The sequence below is a fragment of the Chiloscyllium plagiosum genome, unplaced genomic scaffold (genome assembly GCF_037043375.1).
Source record: "Chiloscyllium plagiosum isolate Xiang-an unplaced genomic scaffold, Cpla_swu_hap1 HiC_scaffold_2, whole genome shotgun sequence".
NCBI lineage: Eukaryota > Metazoa > Chordata > Chondrichthyes > Orectolobiformes > Hemiscylliidae > Chiloscyllium > Chiloscyllium plagiosum.
This window is the reverse complement of record NW_028270140.1, coordinates 13,143,614-13,163,622: the sequence shown is the minus strand read 5'-3', so window position 1 is coordinate 13,163,622 and position 20,009 is coordinate 13,143,614. Positions and strand designations below refer to the sequence as shown.

Below are 20,009 nucleotides of genomic sequence, written 5' to 3'. Positions count from 1 at the left end.
AGAGGCGGAGAAAGAGAGGCGGAGAAAGAGAGGCGGAGAAAGAGAGGCGGAGAACAAACAAACAAACCCATGTAGTGTGGAAGCAAGCCATTCAGCCCATCAAGTCCACATCGACCCTTTGTAGAGTCTTCCACCGTTTCCCTGTAATCCTGCATTCCCCAAGACCAAACCACCTAACCTACACATCTTTGGCCTGTGGGAGGAAAGCAGAGCACCAGAGGGAACCCACAACAGAGAATGTGCAAATTTCACACTTAGTGGCTCAGAGCTGAAATTGAACTGAGGTCCCTGGCACTGTGAGGCGGCAGTGCTAACCACTGAGCCACCATGCCATCCAATACCATCCATCATGTTATGTTGCACTACCATTGTGCTAAATGTGATAGATTTAGAACAAAACCAGCAGCTTTAAGTGAGGTGCTGTAGCTTCCCTCAGCCAAGTGGTGGGTGTTCAGCATAGAAAAGGACAGCTGAAGGAGGGCCTTAGATAATAATTGGAATTTTGAGAGAATTGTAATAGCCCTGTGTCAATATTAACAGAGTAATTAGGCCTGTCCTTAAATCAGGACGTTCCATTAAAATGGAATTCAAAATTGACATATAGAGAAAATGACAGGAAATTTAGGGGTGTAGGCAGAAGCATACACTTTTTTTAATTATAGAATGATACAAAATACTTACAGGTTAAATGAAATTGCAAATATTATTAATGCATTGCTGCAAATAATTGACTTTATGGTCACTGCACCAGACACTGAAAATAAATGACTGGGACTAATGCCAATTGACAGAGATGAGATGATGTTCCACAACCAGATCAATAAGATGGGGAGAGAGTGAACTCACCAAGTTATTTTGTGAAGAATCTGAGGTGTTGATATTGTCATATGAAAACTAAACTTTTTCGGACCTACAAACACATTCCAGAAGACCAGATATAGGCAGGATCACAGCACTATTATCAGACATTGGAAGTTACCATCTTGGCATCACTTGCAACATTATGTAACCAAATTATGTGACAATAAAACCTAATTCTAATTCTAAACACTCAAAGAGCAAATGTCTGTATCTTAGTCCACGCAGTAATTGTAAATAATGGAAAATTATTTTCTAAAGCTCATACAATTTCTGTACAAATTCTTCCCTTTGTGTCATTGTCTTAAGTTTCTTCATCCTGAAGCTGCAAAGGATGGCTTTAAGTGCTGCTTGGTTTCTCAACTGGAACATTGGATCCAGCTGCTCCAGGAGTAGATCGAGACGTTGGTCGTCTTGTTCCTACATTGAAACAGAAATACTAATGAGAAGAATGAAGTGATAGTTGAAGGACTCACCAACCAAAGGACAGGACAACAGAAGCTCCACCCCTGAAGCTGATGCATATTACTTGACATTCTTCTTCCACAGTGCTCAAATATCAGTTTGTTTATTTCATTTTGTCTTTTTGAAAAAGGTTAATGTCTCTGCAAAAATAGCATACTGAAGAATTTACTGCGTGGCCGTTAGGTGCTTGCAAATGACCTTTGCTGATCAGATTTCCTACACTGTTATAATTAATCTCAGTGTTGTCACTTAAATCTCAGCTAAACTGCATCCTCACGGCCATTCTACATTTCACTTATTCTACATTTAGCATCTGCAAGCCAGCTGTTTTCCCAACTGAATTTTTATTTTAGTCATTGGTTCTAAGCCCCATTTGAATTTGGAAGGACTGTTCACAAAGAGGTACTGTAATACATGCTTTCTGCTGCCCATTGGAGTCTTAGAGATGAATGATGATGTGTACCCAGATGCTGTGTTCTGAACAGCCTATATTCATAGTTATCAGCCATTTTTTATCAGTTTGCAACTGAACAGTTGCAGATTGAAGTTCCGGCTGACTGCAGAAATGCATTTATACATAATGTTCTCGTTGGCTTGGGGTCATCGTGTGATTTTTTTTTTACCTCTGCTATGACTTGCTTTCACTTTAGGTTGCGGTAGCCACTAAAAGAAATTACATGATGTCCAAAGTGTGACAGCTTGATTGATGAAATTTCTTAGCTATAAAAAAGACAGCTACTGAAAGAAAACAAGATGGAAGCACTAGAACCACAGCCTGCATCTTAGTGCTGGGTGGGTCAGGATAAATGTGAATTTTAATGTGGAAATAAAAGGAGATATGAAACAGAAATTTTTGCCACTCCCAAAGACAAAAATATGAAATAGCTACAGAATGAAATAGTAAATCTCAGCAATTAAAAGCAGCAACCCTGTTATTGGTGCTGGAGAAAGCTGTGTTGTATTCTAAAATACACAGAGCAGAGGACTCAGGCTATAGAGATTTGGAAGGCTTTGAAGACATACTTTGAAGTCTTGACTAACATTACTTATGAATAGTATGTGTTCAATAGGGGAGAGGAAAACCCATCTGTATGAAGCTTGAGAGTTTGGACAGATGAGTTAGGATTATTTTAGGCATAAAATATCCTGCCAGAGAGCACATCTGCTAAGACAGGAGAAACCTACTGTCAAGAAAACTAATCGATATTTGCAAAAGTGCTGAGATTGTCAGTCATCAACAAAGGACTGTTAAATGAACAGACAAGGCTTTGCATTAGACTAAGAGGCGTTACAGACTGGGAATAATATATTGGGGAAAAAAGGGAAGAAATATTTGCAGAACAGCCAGCAGAAAGATAGAGGGTAGAAAACAGGATGTGAATATAGTGGAGGGTGTTGCACAAAAGAACAGAAAGCATGCGCAGAGTGGGAAAAGCAGTGTTCTAACTGCAGGAAGCTGAATCACTTTATATACAAACATTTGTCTAGAAAGAAGCAAATCAAGGGTATAACAATAGCTGCTGGACAGAGATCAGTCAATGAGACTGATGAGTCATTTCACACCATTCAACATGACGGCTTTGTCAGGTCTAAAGGGGATAAATGATTTGTGACTGTCAGAATGATGATGACAGAAAGAGAGCAATATGTGAACATGAAGTATCAGAAACTTTTTTTTAAATTCACTCATGGGAGGTGAGCATCACAGGCTGGTCCAATATTTATTGCTTATCTCTAGTTACTGTTGGGAAGGTGGTAGTGAGCTATCAGAGTTGCATGCAACATCATAAGCTTTGCAAATCTGTAAGAAGTGGTTCAAGACAGTGATTGATAAATGAAACCAATGGTAAAGTCCAGGCAATATGATGGAACAGTAATCATCCCAGGAGGGCAAGTGAAACTGAGGGCCTAATGCATTGAGGTAATGAAGAGCTGAAATTTCAGATAGTAGACATTACTCTCAGCAAAACAAGTCTAAAGCTTGAGCTGCGATGCTACTTCTGCCAAAGAAAGGTTTTCATAACCACTAAGCCATTGACTGCTGAATAGATCCTAAAAGATTATGAAATTATTCTTCAAGGTCTTGAATCACATTATCTTAACTGGATAAGAGCACAAGACTGAGAGTACTAGCAGTTCTCAAGTACAGCCTGAACGATAAGACAGAAAAAAATAGAGTAATGGGTAGTATGGGTGGTAGAGGCAGAAACCCTTATAACATTTTAGTAATTAGACATGTACTTGTGGTGCCAAGGCATGCAAGGCTATGGGCCAAATGCTGGAAAATGGGATTAGAACAGTTAGATGGTAGTTTTGACCAGTGTAAATTCAGTGGGCTCAAGGACCTTTTCTGTGTTGTAGATATCTATGACTATGAAGTTATCCAGTAAAATTCTTGTCTAATTTGTTAACAGAGTCTGAATGGCTACAGAAAGAGATGTGTTGTGGTAGTAGTCACGGAACAAGAAATAGTTTTCACTTGAATCAACAATATGAGCAGCAACAGCTCCTCATGCTGTGGACATCAACCCAGCAGAGATACTGGGCTGAATCTTCTCTTTTTTACAGCTTAGTCTGAGTTTAGTAAGGATTTCAGCCACAAGTTCGTATTCAACCGAACCCACCTCATTAACTACATAACCCACCCTGATGGCATTGCTAACATCTAATTCACCTTCATCTTGCCTTCCGCCATTTCCAGAACAAGTTGCCACAGCGGATATCCAGGAATTCACCAGAATCTCTTGCATACATGCCATCTTTAAAAGCCTGTTGTGTACCCAAACAAGCCTGCTAGTCCAGAGCTACCCTGCACAGTTCCTGACATTTGCCCCAGACATGGCAGACAGGGGGAAATCAGCATTTGTTTTGTGGGCAGGGACCTGGAAGACTTGCTGGATAGGGTGGTGCAGATGTGGGACTTCCTCTTCTTCCAGTGGGCGCCACAACTTCAGACCATGTCAACCTGGTCCAAGGTTAAAGCAATCTCAATCATCTGGAGGAAAGCCCGTCACTGCAGGAAGGTCATTGACTCTCTGCATTCTGCCACCATAAGTGTCACTATTTTCTCTCCAAAACCTCACACTGTGCTACTGTACCCAGCTCTGACAAAGGCTCATGCTCTTACATTCTCTTTATTGCCTGTAACATCTTCCCCACTCAGTCACCCACCCCAACCCTGATAACACTAACTCTACATGCCCTCTGTGCTATCTACTCGCTTGCTCAGGACATACTGTCACCTGCACCAATAGTAATGGCTCTGTGACCCACCTTCTTCTACTTCCCGAATACATCTCTCTCTTACATTCAAAGACAGACACCAATTCAGCAGAAAGAGTCAAGGTCGGTGGTGGACTGCCTGAAATTTAACTCTTCACCATTATGTAGAGACTGTTGTGACTCTGACTGCTGCAAGTGACTGACAGTGTCCAAGCCTCTGGGCTGATAGGGGAGGCTGCCCTTGACTTACTGTGCAAGGATGTCTTGAGTGAAGACTATCTCCTTGACATAATTAAGTCCTGCTGCCGACCAAGGTAAGATTCCTAGCTTTATGTCTGTGCTAATGTCTGAAACAAGAGCAAAGCTGTCTATTCATTTGGATGCTACAACATGATTGAAGTCTCAACTCTTCAAAGCATCCTGCTTTTGAGTTTAGAGCAGAGGAGATAGTAAAGTCAGAGCGAAAGTGCAGATGGTTGCTTCATCTTGTTATACTGGACACAGCATCACAGGGACCATGTACATCATTCCTTACTAAGCAGAGCTATGTACACAGTGTTGCATATTACGTAACATTGATATAGTATAACAATGTAACAAAGACACTGAAGCAGATGCAGTCTACCAGGAATCATTCTCCATCCTCCAATGATTAGCTGGAGGAAGATTTCTGCTGCAAATCTTTGTTTAAGATCAGAGATTACTTTTTATCAAGGAAAAGCAAGCCTTTGTTGATGATAGAGATAACTGCAAAATTGAAATGATTTTTTAAAAATAGGCTTACAATTGCCCTTCAGAATACAGGGAAACACATGAACTTTTTCTAAACCCTAATCATAGAATCCCTGCAGTGCAGAAAGAGGCTTTTTGACCCATTAAGTCTGCAATGACCCTCTGAAGAGCATCCCATTCAGATTCACCCTCTCCCCCCATCCTTGTAACACCCCATTCCCCCTTGCTAATCCACCTAGCCTACACATTCCTGAACACTATGGGCAATTTAGCATGGCCAATCCACCTAACCTGCACATCTTCGGACTGTGGGAGGAAATTGGAGCACCTGCAGGAAACCCATACAGACACAGGGTTAATGTGCAAACTCCACACACACTTGCCCAAGGCTGGAATTGAGCCGGATCTGTGGTTCTGTGAGGCAGCAATGCTAACCACTGAGCCACCATGTCACCCTGATCTCCTTATTAATGATAATACACTCCTATTCTCTGATGGAATTCAGGAAATGTTCTTGTCTGCAAACAAGCTGCCATCCTCCTGCACTCTTCAGATCTGAGAACACTGTTGGAGTTAATGTCTCAAGTGAAAGGGAAGAGGGGAAGAGTGCTGAAAAGGAATAAAGAGTTTAATCTTCAAGGTTAAATGTTAATGATTAAATGAATACTGCAAAAGTACTTGAGGTGATGTAGAATAAAAGATTAATTATACCTTTGCTCTACAATAGCTACTCAGCACCTGTGAAAGGAGTTATGTCATAGTGACATCAGACCATGGAACTGAAACCTGAGTCTACCAGGTTCCAGAAGATGTCTCTCTTACCAACAGTTGGATACAGTTATATTGTATAAAACCTGTTAATGTTCACTTAAAGATGTAGAATTCATCTTATTACATTGAGTGCTTTTAGTTCTTATTGTCATTGCAAAATGATGTCTCCCATAGACAATTGTGACGTGTGAAGAATATGCTGATAGGACCAGGTGATGTAGATTTGAAAGAGGTCTGTGTGGAGCATAAAGTTTGCATCAACCTGTTTTAATGCCAATTTCTATATTTAAATAATATTCAGTTGAGACAGTAAAACTGATCATAGTAATTGTAATGAGGTCAGCCAGTTGGACCTAATAACATAGGAGTTCCCTGATTGGATAGGATTAAAAACCTCAGAACTCTGGCTGACAGATAGTGTGGAAATTGAATAATGATTCATGCACCTTGTGTCTTTCACTGTCTCACACCTACACACACCACATGGGTGCTGGGGAAAAAATAAGCACTACCGCAGTTAGGCGGTAGTGTGGGGTTAAATTAATAAAAGAATAAAAAAACAAGAGTGTTTAATCACACAGTACTGCAAAAAGAATAAAAAAAACAGGGACTTCTATTTTGATTTAGTCCCTACCCTCCCCAGGAAAAAGAAAAAGAGAGCTGGTTCTGAGGAAGCTGGATCAGTGTCAAGGACTCTCCAAGTGTAAATAAAGGGTGATGGTGATGGGATACTGGCCTGTGTGGAGTTACTTTACTGATCACTAGGATTTGTTTTGAACTCAAGTATGAAACGATTTCTATCTATTAACCTGCCTATCCCATTATAGAGACATCTGTCTTCTGTACCAACATTCCTTGATCGGTGGAAAGCTGGAGGTTGAAAGTCAAGTACCAATGTAAGCTCTAACAGACACCATGGCATTCAGTGTGGAAGGGTTTGTGTTTAATGCACAATCTTCTGAGTTTCTGTTCTTTGTTTTGCCTTCTACAGGAAGGCACTGAGTAGAGAAGAAGAAGGTAAATCAGACGACCATTCATCTCAGAATGATGGCAGACATCTCCAAGTAAATTTTGCAATGCTTTTAAAAATACTTCATGTGGAGACCCAGCATGGAAACCTGACCAATAATCACATAATTCACCTGTTTGTCTGTGTATTACATTGTGTGTCCATTTCTTTTATAACCATACGCTTGTAAGCATACATACTTATATGTGCCTCAGTGTGTTTGTGAGTATTTCTATATGTGCCTTTAGTATACAAGTGTGTTTCTTTATCAGTAATATAACTGCATCCTTGCCCTGCAGGCAAATGGCCTTTCATATTAGGTGTCTTACTACCTAATACACAGCATTAATCACCAATTCTAACTGCCAACATATTTTCCTCAAAATGAGAGAAAAAAGTGCAAAATGATGTCACGAATTAGAAATAAATTATTTTTTTCCAAATATAAAAATGGTGCCACTATTTAATTTCACTTAAAATCATTGATCTCAACATTGTATTTTTTTCTCAAATAGAATTAAACCTGTTATGGGCCTTTTGTTTTTATTTAATTCTTGTAGTTAACAGGTTTTCCATTCTAAAAATAAAACACCAATTTCTTTCAGCAAGACAACTTGCCAGACCTTTCATGACTCCTGTGGCAGCCTGAGGGACCCAGTTATATTGGTATGGGAGTTTCCCCACACCTCACCTAAATATCAACAGCAATTAGAGTTTCTGGTCTATATGGGCTGTCAGGTACGCTGCAATGTGGGCACATGACTACCTGAGAGGTACCTGCCCCTAAATATTCTGGTAGATGATTGGAAATCTTACCACAACTTCAAGATTCATATTACCATGGGGTTTTGCAGGACCATTGTTTGTAGCATGTTTAATACAGTATTTTTTACATAGAGTATATATGTTTTGTCATTTTATTAACGCAAAGGTTACAAATACCAATTCCACTACAGCATGCTGTGAAGTTGAATTTGATAAGTCTGATTATTTGTAGATTGAGACAAAAAAAACATTTAGTTACTGAATTGTAATCACCAGCTATTTAAAAATAGGAAACTCATTTAAATGATACGTGGCTTTACTGCACAGTGTATGGCTGATTCTTGCTGCTTCCTGAGGTGCTGTAAAAAACTGCTCAATTACAAAGAATCAAGAAGAAAGCCTACCACTACAATCTCAGGGTAATTACATATAATTAATAAATAGTAATCTTGCAATGTTACTGAATCTGAATAATAAATATATATTCCACCCTACATTATAAAGAGATGTAAGGCCAATGTTTCCATAGTTTGTTCAATGTTTCAAAAAGCAGAAGTGCATTAACAGAAGTGGGTGAACGGTTAATGTAGTCTTTAGATTAGATTACTTTACAGTGTGGAAACAGGCCCTTCGGCCCAACAAGTCCACACCGACCCGCCGAAGCGCAACCCACCCATACATTTACTCCTTACCTAACACTACGGGCAAATTAGCATGGCCAATTCACCTGACCTGCACATCTTTGGACTGTGGGAGGAAACCGGAGCACCCGAAGCAAACCCACGCAGACACAGGGAGAATGTGCAAACTCCACACAGTCAGTCGCCTGAGGCGGGAATTGAACCCGGGTCTCTGGCGCTGTGAGGCAGCAGTGCTAACCACTGTGCCACCATGCCGCCCAACTATTTGTAAAAATAAAGAACAAACCAACATATTATAAAATATCTTTCATATTCTCAGGACATCCCAAACTGTTTCACAGACAATGAATTACTTTTGAATTGTTATCTGATGTCATGGTACTGGTTAATGGATAAAACTTGTTCAGGATCACCTGGATAATGTCTTTCAGATAGTCCTATGGGATCATGTGTGAACCCTAGAGTTCAGGCTACCCTTGGTTTACTTCCTCATTTGAATGATGGAACCTCTGACAGTGCTATCGTTCTTCAACCATGTACCACTGTGCTGCATTTCTACCATTATTATGAGAAAAATACAGAGTTTGTTTGTTAAAACTAATTATATTAAACCACTGATCCAGGGTTAAAGGAAGAAGGGAAGTGAATCACATCAGTACAGGCAGCGATATGGATGGCTCACAAAAACCTTCAAGGGTAAAAAACAAAAGAACTGCAGATGCTGTAAATCAGAAACAAAAACAGACGTCACTGGAAAAGCTCAGCAGATCTGGCAGCATCAGTTCTGAGGAAAGGTCCCTTGATCTGAAATACTAACGCTGATCTGTCTCCACAGATGCTTCCAGACGTGCTGAACCTTCAAGAGTAGTTATAGGCAGTACATGTTGGCCTTGCCATGTGTGCATGCGTGCTCAACTGCATCTATGTGTGTTTCTATATCCATGTGTCTTTGCGCATGTCTATATTTGTTATGTCCCTGTATATTAGTTAAACATTGTCTTACCTCTTGGACCAAAGTGCTGTAAGTAGCAGTGATTGCAGTATGGCTTCTCATCATACTAAACAAAATTGAAAAAATGGGAAGTCAAGTCAAAATAAAGAGAAATAGTTTCATTTCCTATAAATAATTTCAATAGCAAATTATCACATCCTTAGAATGTCCCAGAATTCATCACAACCAATTAATTTTTAAAAGCAGTCAAATTTTCCATAACAAACAGCACCCTATTTGCTGGATGTACTTGCATGCAACATTTAAGATCAATAGTCAGTGGTATATTTTTGGTGGTATTGGTTGAAAAGGTATTGGCAGCAAGTTAATCAGGACAGCTACCTATTCTTTTCACAAATAGCATAAAGGATATTTTACATCTATCTCAATAGCCGAATGGGGCCTGATTTAATATCCCATTCAAAAGGCAACTCCTCTGACACAATAGCACTCAGTTCCTCCAAATGACTTTAAATTCACAAACATGGGCACATTAGCCAAGGTTTATAACTAATCATTTCACATCAAAAAACAACATAAGTAGTAAGCATTACACCAATCACAGTAGGAAATTATTTTCTTGAAGTGAATAAGATCTAAAGTTTTTTTATTAAAATGTATCCCAAGTTGCTGCCGGTGAACCTGCTAAATAAGATAAGAGCCCATGGTGTTAGGGGCAGTGTACCGGCATGGATAGAGGATTGACTGACTGAAGGTAGAAAGTAGGGATAAAGTGAACTTTTTCAGGATGACAGCCAGTGACTTGTGGATTTCCATAGGGGTCAGTGTTGGGACCACACTAATCACGTTATACATTAGTGATCTGGTTGAAGGAACTGAGGGCATTGTTGCTAAGTTTGCAGATGACACAAAGTTAGGTGGAGAGACAGGTAGTGTTGAGGAAGTGGGGAGGCTGCAGAAGAATTTGGACAGGCTATAAAAGTGGATAAAGAAGTAGCAGATGGAATGTAATGTGGGTAAGTGTGAGGTTATGTACTTTGGTAGGAAGAGTAGAGGCATAGACTATTTCCTAAATAGTGAAAGGTTTTGGAAATCTGAAACAAAGGACATAGGAGTCCTGGTTCAGAAATGTGTTAAGGTTAACATGCAGGTTCAGTGGCAGTTGGGAATGCAAATGCAATAGTTGTATTCATTTCAAGAGGTCTAGAATGCAAAAGCAGAGATGTACTGCTGCGGATGTAGGCACTGGTCGGACTGCATTTGGAATATTGTGAGCAGTTTTGGGCCCGATATCTCAGGAAGCATGTGGTGGCATTGGAGGATATATAAGAATGATCCCAGGGATGAAGAGCTTGTCATATGATGAGTAGTTGAGGACTCTGGGTCTGTATGTGATGGACTTTAGAAGGATGAGGGGGGATCTGATTGAAACTTACAGAACTGAAATGAAGAGGAATTTCTTCAGCCAGGAGGTGGTTAATCTGTGGGACTCACTGCTGCAGAAGGCTGTGGAGGCCAAATCATTGTGTATTTAAGAGATAGATAAGTTCTTGATTAATAAGTGAATCAAGGGGTATTGGGAAGAGGTAGGAGAGTGGGATTGAGAAACATATCAGATATGATTGAATGGTGGCTCAAACTTGATGGACTGAACGCCTAATTCTGCTCCTATATCTTATAGACTTATGGTCTTAAGTCAGATGGAAATGTGCCTGGATGAGAAGTATACTGTATCCACAGATGGTACTTAAAAAAAAAAAAGTTTGCATTTTTCTGCTCTCCATGACATATTCCCTTGACATCCACATTCTGCTCATCAATTTCATATTTCAGCCCTATCTTTAGACTATCGGCTTCCTCTGGGTTTTAGTCTAAAAATCCTTCTCTGAAGTACTTCCAATCCATTTAAATCCTTCTATAAGGATGGAGACCAATTGTGTACAAAGTACTCCAACCAGCATTCCCTAGAGTTTTCTTACTATGCAGAGGCATCCGAATGTTGTGCAGTGACCTTTGGAACTGGAAGTCAGTGCTGCAATCAGTATTTGGACACCAGTCACCGTGTGCAGAACATTGGAATGACTGCACCCATGTGCAACTACACAGCTTAGAGAGACCTTTGCTCCAGATGCAGTCTCAGCAGTCCCCTGTATAACCGAAGAATTACCTCACTGCTCTTGCATTCAATTCCTCTCACAATAAATGATAACATTCTATTAGCTTTCCTGATTAGTTATTATACCAGCTCACTTCAATGATTCATACACTAGGACGCCCAGGTCTCTCTGCAACTCAGGGCTCTGCAACCACTTACCATTTAGATTTGATTCTTTTGTATTCTTCAAAGTTTGGGTGAAGATTTGTAGCTCGGGTGCTCGTTGTTGTGGTTCTGTTCGCCGAGCTGGAAATTTTTGTGGCAAACGTTTCGTCCCCTGTCTAGGTGACATCCTCAGTGCTTGGGAGCCTCCTGTGAAACGCTTCTGTGGTGTTTCCTCCGGCATTTATAGTGGCCTGTCCCTGCCGCTTCCGGTTGTCAGTTTCAGCTGTCCGCTGTAGTGGCTGGTATATTGGGTCCAGGTCGATGTGTTTGTTGATGGAGTTTGTGGATGAGTATCATGCTTCTAGGAATTCCCTGGCCGTTTTGTTTGGGTTGCCCTATAATGGTAGTATTGTCCCAGTCGAATTCATGTTGCTTGTCATCTGCGTGTGTGGCTACTAAGGATAGCTGGTCGTGGTCTTTTGTATTCTTTCCGTCAAAATGCCTGTTCCCAAACTGCAACTGTGCATTTCTATTTAATCATTGTGAGATCTTCCATGTTTAACACAACCTAAGCTATGTTTATTTTCTTTTCCAAACAACGTAACCACTGTTTACTTATAAAATGGACGATCCATTAAACAGAGCAATTTTCTGTGAAATGTCAGGTAAAGAGGTGGCTTGCCTGCATTGAACCTTGAACTTACTGCCACAGTCAAGCTTGACTTCTATACACCATTGCATCAACTATGCTCTTTGTCTTGGCAGTTGAGGCTAGACCGCCTCAAAATATTTTAAGAAGATAGCCTAAACCCTATCATTTTCTTATAAAGGCAAATGTGAAGTGGATGTTCCAGGTTTTATGCAACTGGTCAAATCATTTGGCTTTAAGCAAAACAGAATTTATTTAATCATTACAGTTGAAACACGAACAAAAGAAAACAGAATTTAGAATAAATAACTATTGGCAAACTTAACCGATCTGATACAGTAACTATTACCAATTAATTGTTCCAATATAGTAACATCCCATAAGTACACCCCTTGGCAAAAAGGCAAATTCAAACAGATTCTTGCAGACAGGAAGGAACAATGTTCAGAGAGAGAGATCTCAAGAGCAAGTCAGAAGAGTCCTTTATTGAAGCTTGCAACACTTCTGGACTCCAACATTTTGTGACTGCTACAGCAAAAAAAAATTTTTTTAAAACCTGAAATGGGAGAACTGGCCATTTGCCTTCCATTTCTTCGCTGTTTCCCCCGAGATTCTTCGGCACCTCTGCTTTTGCAATCTCTCTTCAAAAATGCCAAGCACAAAATAACCTTTTCAAAGTGGCAGCATAGTCACAAATTGTACCAGCAGCCATTGCTTCCACTGAGTTCTTTCCATACATGCACTACCCTCTGTGTGAAAAGGTTGGCCTTTAAGTCCTTTTTAAATCTTTCCCTTTTCAATTTAAACCTATGCTCTCTAGTTTTGGACTGCCCTATCCATGGGAAAAGACCTGACTATTCCTGCTATACACGCCCCTCAGCCTCCGACACTCCAGGAAAAATAACCTCAGACTATTCAGTCTTTCCCTTTAGCGCAAACCTCCAACCCTGGCAATATAAAATACAACCCAAACTTCTACCTCAACCATTAACTCAAAAGAAAACTACTGTCTCTATGCTCTTCGTTTTAAGTCTCATAAATTTAATGTTTTCTCTATTGTTGTTCATTCTATTCCTCATCGCTATGAGAAATTACCTGCTTTTACCGACCCTGTCCCATCAGGTTTATAATTTTGAGCATTTCTATTACCTCACCTCATAACTTGTACTGTTCTAATGAGAAAACAATTAATTTTTTAAAATCATGCCTAGTCAATTGCACTATAGTATCTCAAAAACCTCAACATCCTTCCTGTGGTGTTAAGGCCAATTCTGCACACAGTACTCCAACCGAAATCTTAGTAAAGCTTAGATAGGTTCAAATGATTTCTTCTTCAGGTCTGGGGAGGGGGAAGCAGGCTGAGAGATAAATAGGGGGAGGGGTGGAGCTAGGGGAAAAGGTAGGTGGGATAGCAGTAGGTGGGTGAAGTTAGCAGCTGATGGCGATAGGTCGGTGGGAAGTATGGAGCCGATTAGGTGGGAAGGAAAATGGACCGGTAAGTCAGGTCAAGAGGATGGATCTGAATCAGAGGGTTGGATCTGGGATGGGGTGGGATTCCTTGATCTGGGATGGAGTGGAGTTCCTTCAGTTTCCAGCTTTCTGATTTCTGCATCCACTTTTGCCGTAAGCAAATGGCACTGGGTGGGCCTTACAGAATTGTGGAATTGCTTCCTGTTCAACATACAAGTTGGTCTTGGCTCCTTTGATGGTCCTTAGACTTTCCTGAAAAACTTTCAGTTACTTAAAAGGACTTTACTCAGACAGCCAATTTCTAATCGAAAAATGTTGAGCCAATCTAGGTGAATCTTTCTCAACCAATTTCATCCCATCAGATTTGGGCCCCAGCCTTTTACTATAATCAGTGGTAACTGAACCAGCTGCTTCCCAGTATAGGTCCACAGTCTTGTGCAAACATGAGGGTTCGAGTACAGAGAGAATTTTGTTAAAGACTGGTTCTGCAATCACTGATACAGCTGTATTGGTATCAACCTCCATTAGAACCAGGTGATCATTTAACCAGATTTATTTTGATTGGTTTGGATTAAGATGTTGCTCAGCAATTTAACTGTTCAAAGCCAAATGTAGGTGGACTTGCTAGGGTGTGCCCGCTCGTGGATAACAGCCCATGAGTTCTCCTATTCAATTTAGGTCTGAGAGTCTCTTTTGCTGTCGTCCTAAGTCTGCATCCTAGCAGCAACTACAATGGCTTGCCAGTCCAGATCCTGAGGAAAATTTAAATCATTTGGAGGAGGCTTGGCTTTGTTTTGGGGTTTTGCTGGGGCCTGACTTAGAATCCCTCTGTTCAGGGTATGTCCTGATTGAGGCTATGCAATTGCTTTCACTCAAATGGTGTTCCCCAAGCTCAGTCGGACTGACTTCCATCGGAATATCCTATAACTCATATGCTCCATTGCCCACATTTACCAATGATTAAGCCAGTTGTAATGCCTATTTGGAGATCAGTTGGGCATCAATTGGTAGGTGCTTTTGCATGGTTACATCATTAATCCCACATACCAAACATTCTCTCAGAATTTCATTGAGGGTTAAACCAAAGTGACATGCCTCTGCCAATCATCTTAACCTCATCAAAAATTCCAGTACAGATTTCTTGGTTCGGAAATTGCTGAATAAAACATCTCAGAATTTGAGAAGTCTTAGGCTCGTAATATTCCTTAACAAAATCCATCAACTCTTGAATGGTTTTAGTATGTGATACCTGAGGCAAAGTTAGGCTCCTAATAACCGAAAAAGCTGTGGGTCCACAATCTGTCAGGAGAATTACTTGTTGCGTTTCACCTGTCCCAAAGTCATTTACCCAGAAAAATAAATGAATTTTTTGAACATACTGGGCTCTGTCTTCAACAGCAGAATTGAACAAGTCAAGCTTCCCAAATAACAGCATGATGCCAGAAATGCTTACCACAAAACAAAGACGACTGTTGCAAGAGAATTTCTTCAGGCGCATGCTTTTCTCTTGTCACTACTGATATATAACCATCATAACAGAGGCCGATATCCTATCACCAAGTCACCCTTTATTTATGCATGGAGAGTCCTTGACACTTGATCCAGCTCCGGCAGAGCCAACTCTCAGAGTGAACAGGATGTCTGACAATTCTGTTTATATCTGATTGGACCAGATTAATAGCCCTAATCAGGGAACTCATCTTCCATGAGGTCCACCTGGCTGACCTTATTACAATCACTACAACTACCAAAGCAATCAGGACAAAAATCAATTTTATGAGGTTGATCAGGTTATTATAAGACCATAAGAATTAGGAACAGGAGTAGACCATTCAGCCCCTTGAGGCTGCTCTGCCATTCTATAGGATAATGGTTGATCTAACATTACTCATGTTCACTTTCCTGCCTTTTCCCTATACAGTAACCCTTGATTGCCCTGCTGGTCAAGAGTCTATCTGTCTCAGTCTTAAATATACACCTAGACTCCTGTGGTGCAGAGGTAATGTCCCTATCTCTGAACCAGGAGACATGGTACCTGCTCCAGAGATGTGTAATAACACGTCAGAACTGGTTGATTAAAAATATCTACACAAGGACTCTGCCCCCATGATTCTCATTGGCAAGGCCCTACAAACAGCTCTGATTCAAAATATATGTTTGGTCATGGAGAAAGAAATGCTAGCTCAGCCATCAGGAGAAATCCCCTGCTTTTTAATTCGTTGCATTCACTTCAATAGTCTTTGGATGGGACATTAACTACTGGAATTCATGTTGAGTATTCTCTGTTAACCAACACACAGAGGAGATATTACTATCCTGTTTTACAGAGGCTGTAATACTGCTACATATTATATTAATCTTCACATTTTTATGATTGATAATTTGACCCATCCATTACAAAGAAGTGCACATGAATAAAAGTTTAAAGCATGAATTTTTATGTAAGCTTAGTTTGAATGTATTTATATGGCAACAGTTGTCGTTCTGAAGGATTTGATTCTGAGGTATTGTAGAGTTACTTGTAAAGATGAGTGATGTGGTTTGAATTACCAATAATCCTTTAAAATGTGCAAAACCTCATTTTAAAATGCACTTATGTGCAGTCTGACTTTCACCATGGAAAAGAACTGACTTCAATAAATGTGATTGAATTAATACCCTTTATTTGTACCAACAGTTTGAGAGGCAGTTACTTATATTACAGCCATCCATTCACATTGGTGTGTAAGCGAACACACTCGTGTACACAACTGAACTTGCACAAAATGGCTGTAGCCAATTCACCCACTGCTTAAACATGCAACCCCAAAGACAATCACATTCTCCCAGATACCCTGTCATGTAAATAAGGAATGCTCAGCAATGGAACTCTAACTCAGATTTTAAAAAAATTTATATATTTGCTCATGGGATGTGGGCTTTGCTGGCTGACCAGCATTTATTGCCCATTCCTAGTTGCCCTTGAGAAGGTGGTTGTGCGCTTCCTTCTTGAACTCTGCAGTCTCTCTGCTGTAGGTAGACCCATAATGCCCTTAGAGAGGGAAGACAGAATTTTGGCCCAGATGATACATTAAACGATGATACGTAATTAGTTTCAAATCGATATATAGACTGGAGAAAAAAGGATGTTGATGTTCATGATTAAAAAGCAAGCCCCAAATGTTCTGATTGCTTACAATTCCCAAAAGGAGAGAGCAGATATAGAGTAAGTTTGAGGAGACAGATTATAGTCACAATACAGCTAAACAGTTAAATACTTGGGCAGACAGATGGAGGTTCAACACATTACATACCTCTGCATGTTGGCCTGGACTTAACTGGCGCTTACATCGATAGCATTTTAGACAAAGAGGGTGATAGTCTTTGCCTAAAGATCGCTTTCTCTCCGCTGTAAAAAGAAAAAATGATAATGAGGGATTCTATTAAATCAAAATCTGAAGTAATTTTTTTCTAATGTTTTTAAAAATGTCAATATTTGTTTGATTCATGATGCCACATTAGAAACTAGATACATCTTCCTTCCTTTGCTGAAAGCTTTAATATCCTTTTTCTTTAATTATTGTAGCAATGTTAAACTGAAGCCACTTTCCTGTGCATCTTTTAAAATGGTGAATGAAACAAAGTGTCATTGTGATGAGGTTTTTTTTTAGAAATTAAAGCGTGGCCACTTAATCTTTGCTTTTTGTGCAATGACAATTAAATCAGAAATAAAACAAAGAACCATGGATGCTAGAAATCTGAAACAGAAACACAAATTGCTGGAGAAACTCAGCAGGTGTGGCAGCATCCATGGAGAGAAAACCAGATTGACAATTCAGGTTCAGTGTCCCTTCTTCAGAACTCCCAGTTAGCTCTGCTTCCTGTCCACAGATACTGCCACACCTGCTGAGTTTGACCAGCAATACATTGCTTTTGTGACAATTAAATCAGTATTTGATCGATAGAAAGATCAGTTCTTCCTTCTCGCAAATGTGCATATGATAAGCTGCTCTGACAACATCAGGCTATTTCCTCTTGGCCTAAGACCCCGCCATATATTTCATAAGGAGGAAAATTTATTAACTCTATTATATCTTACCAACATCCATATTTACTTTGTACTGATTAATTTCAAAACTTTAACAATTAAAGATTGAAGTCACTCACAAGCCAAGCACTTACATCTCACATACGTTTCACACCAGCAATGGCTGAGCTAACAGTTTCCAAGTATCTTTGCAACGTGTTGTTTCAACTCAGAAAGTCTGGCTGAGGCCCAATTCAACCAGTTATAGAAAGGACACATCCTTTGAGGACAACACAGTTGACGCACATTAATTACTATTGCCATTTTTTGTCAAATAATAATGTCAGTTGTGTTGCACAACACTGCATCAACATGAGCAGGAACAAACTATATCAACTGGATTACAGAATGAATTCTTACTTCAGCTCAGCTCTATATTAGAAAGAACACAGACTTACCAAAATAGACAGGTTTTGCACAAATTGGACAGTATGAAATCATCTTCTGAAATCTTGTCTTATTCAATTGTACAGCAGATGCTGTTTTTTAAAAAAATACATAACACTGACAGGAAAAGCAGCAAGTGTGACGTGTTTAACGTCAAAGACAGGATGTGGTTTTCTTTAAGGGCAACCATTAACGAAGTCTCTGATATGTTGAACTAAAACATCCATATATTGCCAACCAAAACCTACAAAGTAACACAATCAGAATATTTCCAAAAATCTTATTAGTTTTCCAGCCCTTAATGTGGAGGCTAAGCATTAAAAAATGTGACAGGAATCTTCCTGAAAGCTTTTAAAACAGATGTTTTTATTTCATTTTTTTATTTCGAATGCTATTTTAACCAATATTGTGGGGAAAGTTTCAAGATGGTATGCTTCATTTCCGTCACCAACAACAATTTTTTTTTACATCTAAAGTGTTAGAAAGTAAGATCAAGTTTGTGAATATTTATATTAAAAAATTCAGAATGTATTAAGAATCTCCCTTAATACATAACCCAGTTGTTTCATGCCAGAGTTTGATATTGGAAATTTGCAGATTGTTCCCAATGTCTTATGGAGTTGTTCAGAGTTAACTTCATGAGATAGCTGGCTGGAATGAAGACCTTATTATACAAAAGGCAAGCAAGTAAAAGATATCATGCAAAATTTGGGCTAACCTCAATAACCGAGGGGAAATAAAAAAATAATTTTCCAGATTCCATTGACCTCATCCCAATCCTTTCAGTGTTTAATTAGGATTCCTCTCCAAGGAGACTGTTTGATATCTTATGGACTAGGGAGTCACTTTGATATGGTATCACTTCTAAGTAGAACAGTCTGAACCAGCTGGTCTTTTATTGACAAATCCATTAGAATTTTAAACAGGTCCATGCCAGCACATGGTACAGCTGTGGAATTAACATACAGCAGTGCTATACAGTAGCACATCCATCCCCTTCACTGACTGCTGCTAAGAAGCTGCCTGACTTTATATCTGTGGTAAACTGCAAGGCAGGTCAGAAGTAGAGGGTCTTTAAGGGGTCTAAGCACTAAAAAGCAAAACGTAGGTACTGTGAACATACAGGTAGTTGCAAAAGACCAAATGAGTAGCCCTGAGATACAGCCTGGTTCAATCTGTGAGCTAGGTGCCTGTCCAAACACACACAGTTTCCTTGCAGTAGCATTGCAATGAGTGCTCCAAAGTGCAGTGTTGAAATGTCAAGTTTAAAAGACATTTAGATAAGTACATGAATGGGAAAGGTTTGGATGGATATGGGCCAAACGTAGGCTGGTGGGACTAGTTTAGTTTGGGAACAATGGTCAGCGTGGACTGGTGGATCTGTTTCCATGCTGTAGGTCTCTGATTTTAAATAGAGCAGAGATGTGCCAAACTCAGGCAGGTGGGATTAGTTTAGTTTGGGAACAATGGTTGATGTGGATTAGTTGGACTGAAGGGTCTGTTCCCGTACTGTATGACTCTATGGCTCTAAATGGATCAGAGATGTGCTATGATGATATGATGAGGCTGGTATGTGTTGGATGCCAATGTACATGGATATGGCATTGGTGTGGTTCGCTTTCCATGGAAAATGCCCTAAGTTTCTGAAGACTATTGTCCAAGATAGAGGTCTGCAGGAGCATGTGGTGAGCTGGATTGACAATGTACTCACTCTGACTTTCATATTGGGAATTTTTAGTGTCCAGTTTTTAACCAGTTGATG

General features: G+C 39.8%; 1 protein-coding gene and 1 long non-coding RNA gene across 3 annotated transcripts in view; one reads left to right on the top strand and one right to left on the bottom strand.

Annotated features, from left to right (window-relative positions):
• Nucleotides 1–7,509, top strand: part of LOC148151822 (uncharacterized) — a 68,469-nt gene extending 60,960 nt beyond the window's left edge. For both annotated transcript variants that reach the window (XR_015759505.1, XR_015759506.1), the window contains 2 exons: nucleotides 6,876–6,944; nucleotides 7,040–7,509. This is a non-coding gene — a long non-coding RNA (uncharacterized LOC148151822). The remainder of the gene's footprint in view (nucleotides 1–6,875; nucleotides 6,945–7,039) is intronic.
• On the bottom strand, nucleotides 621–18,406 carry LOC122564539 (cysteine-rich protein 1). Its single transcript, XM_043719595.2, has 4 exons — nucleotides 18,259–18,406; nucleotides 17,088–17,182; nucleotides 9,467–9,521; nucleotides 621–1,278 (listed from the first exon to the last, which is right to left on the bottom strand). The coding sequence occupies exons 1-4, from the start codon at nucleotides 18,299–18,301 to the stop codon at nucleotides 1,199–1,201; spliced, it is 273 nt and encodes a 90-aa protein (XP_043575530.1). The 5' UTR covers nucleotides 18,302–18,406; the 3' UTR covers nucleotides 621–1,198.
• Nucleotides 18,407–20,009: the final 1,603 nt, after the last annotated feature.

Bases quoted from the DNA above. Each gene is read 5' to 3' on its own strand.
- LOC122564539 (XM_043719595.2), bottom strand. From the start codon at position 18,301: ATGATTTCATACTGTCCAATTTGTGCAAAACCTGTCTATTTTG. The intron at 17,183-18,258 runs GTAAGTCTGTGT...TTCTTTTTACAG, and splicing joins TGCAAAACCTGTCTATTTTG to CGGAGAGAAAGCGATCTTTA. The intron at 1,279-9,466 runs GTAAGACAATGT...GTTTCAATGTAG, and splicing joins ACAGCACTTTGGTCCAAGAG to GAACAAGACGACCAACGTCT.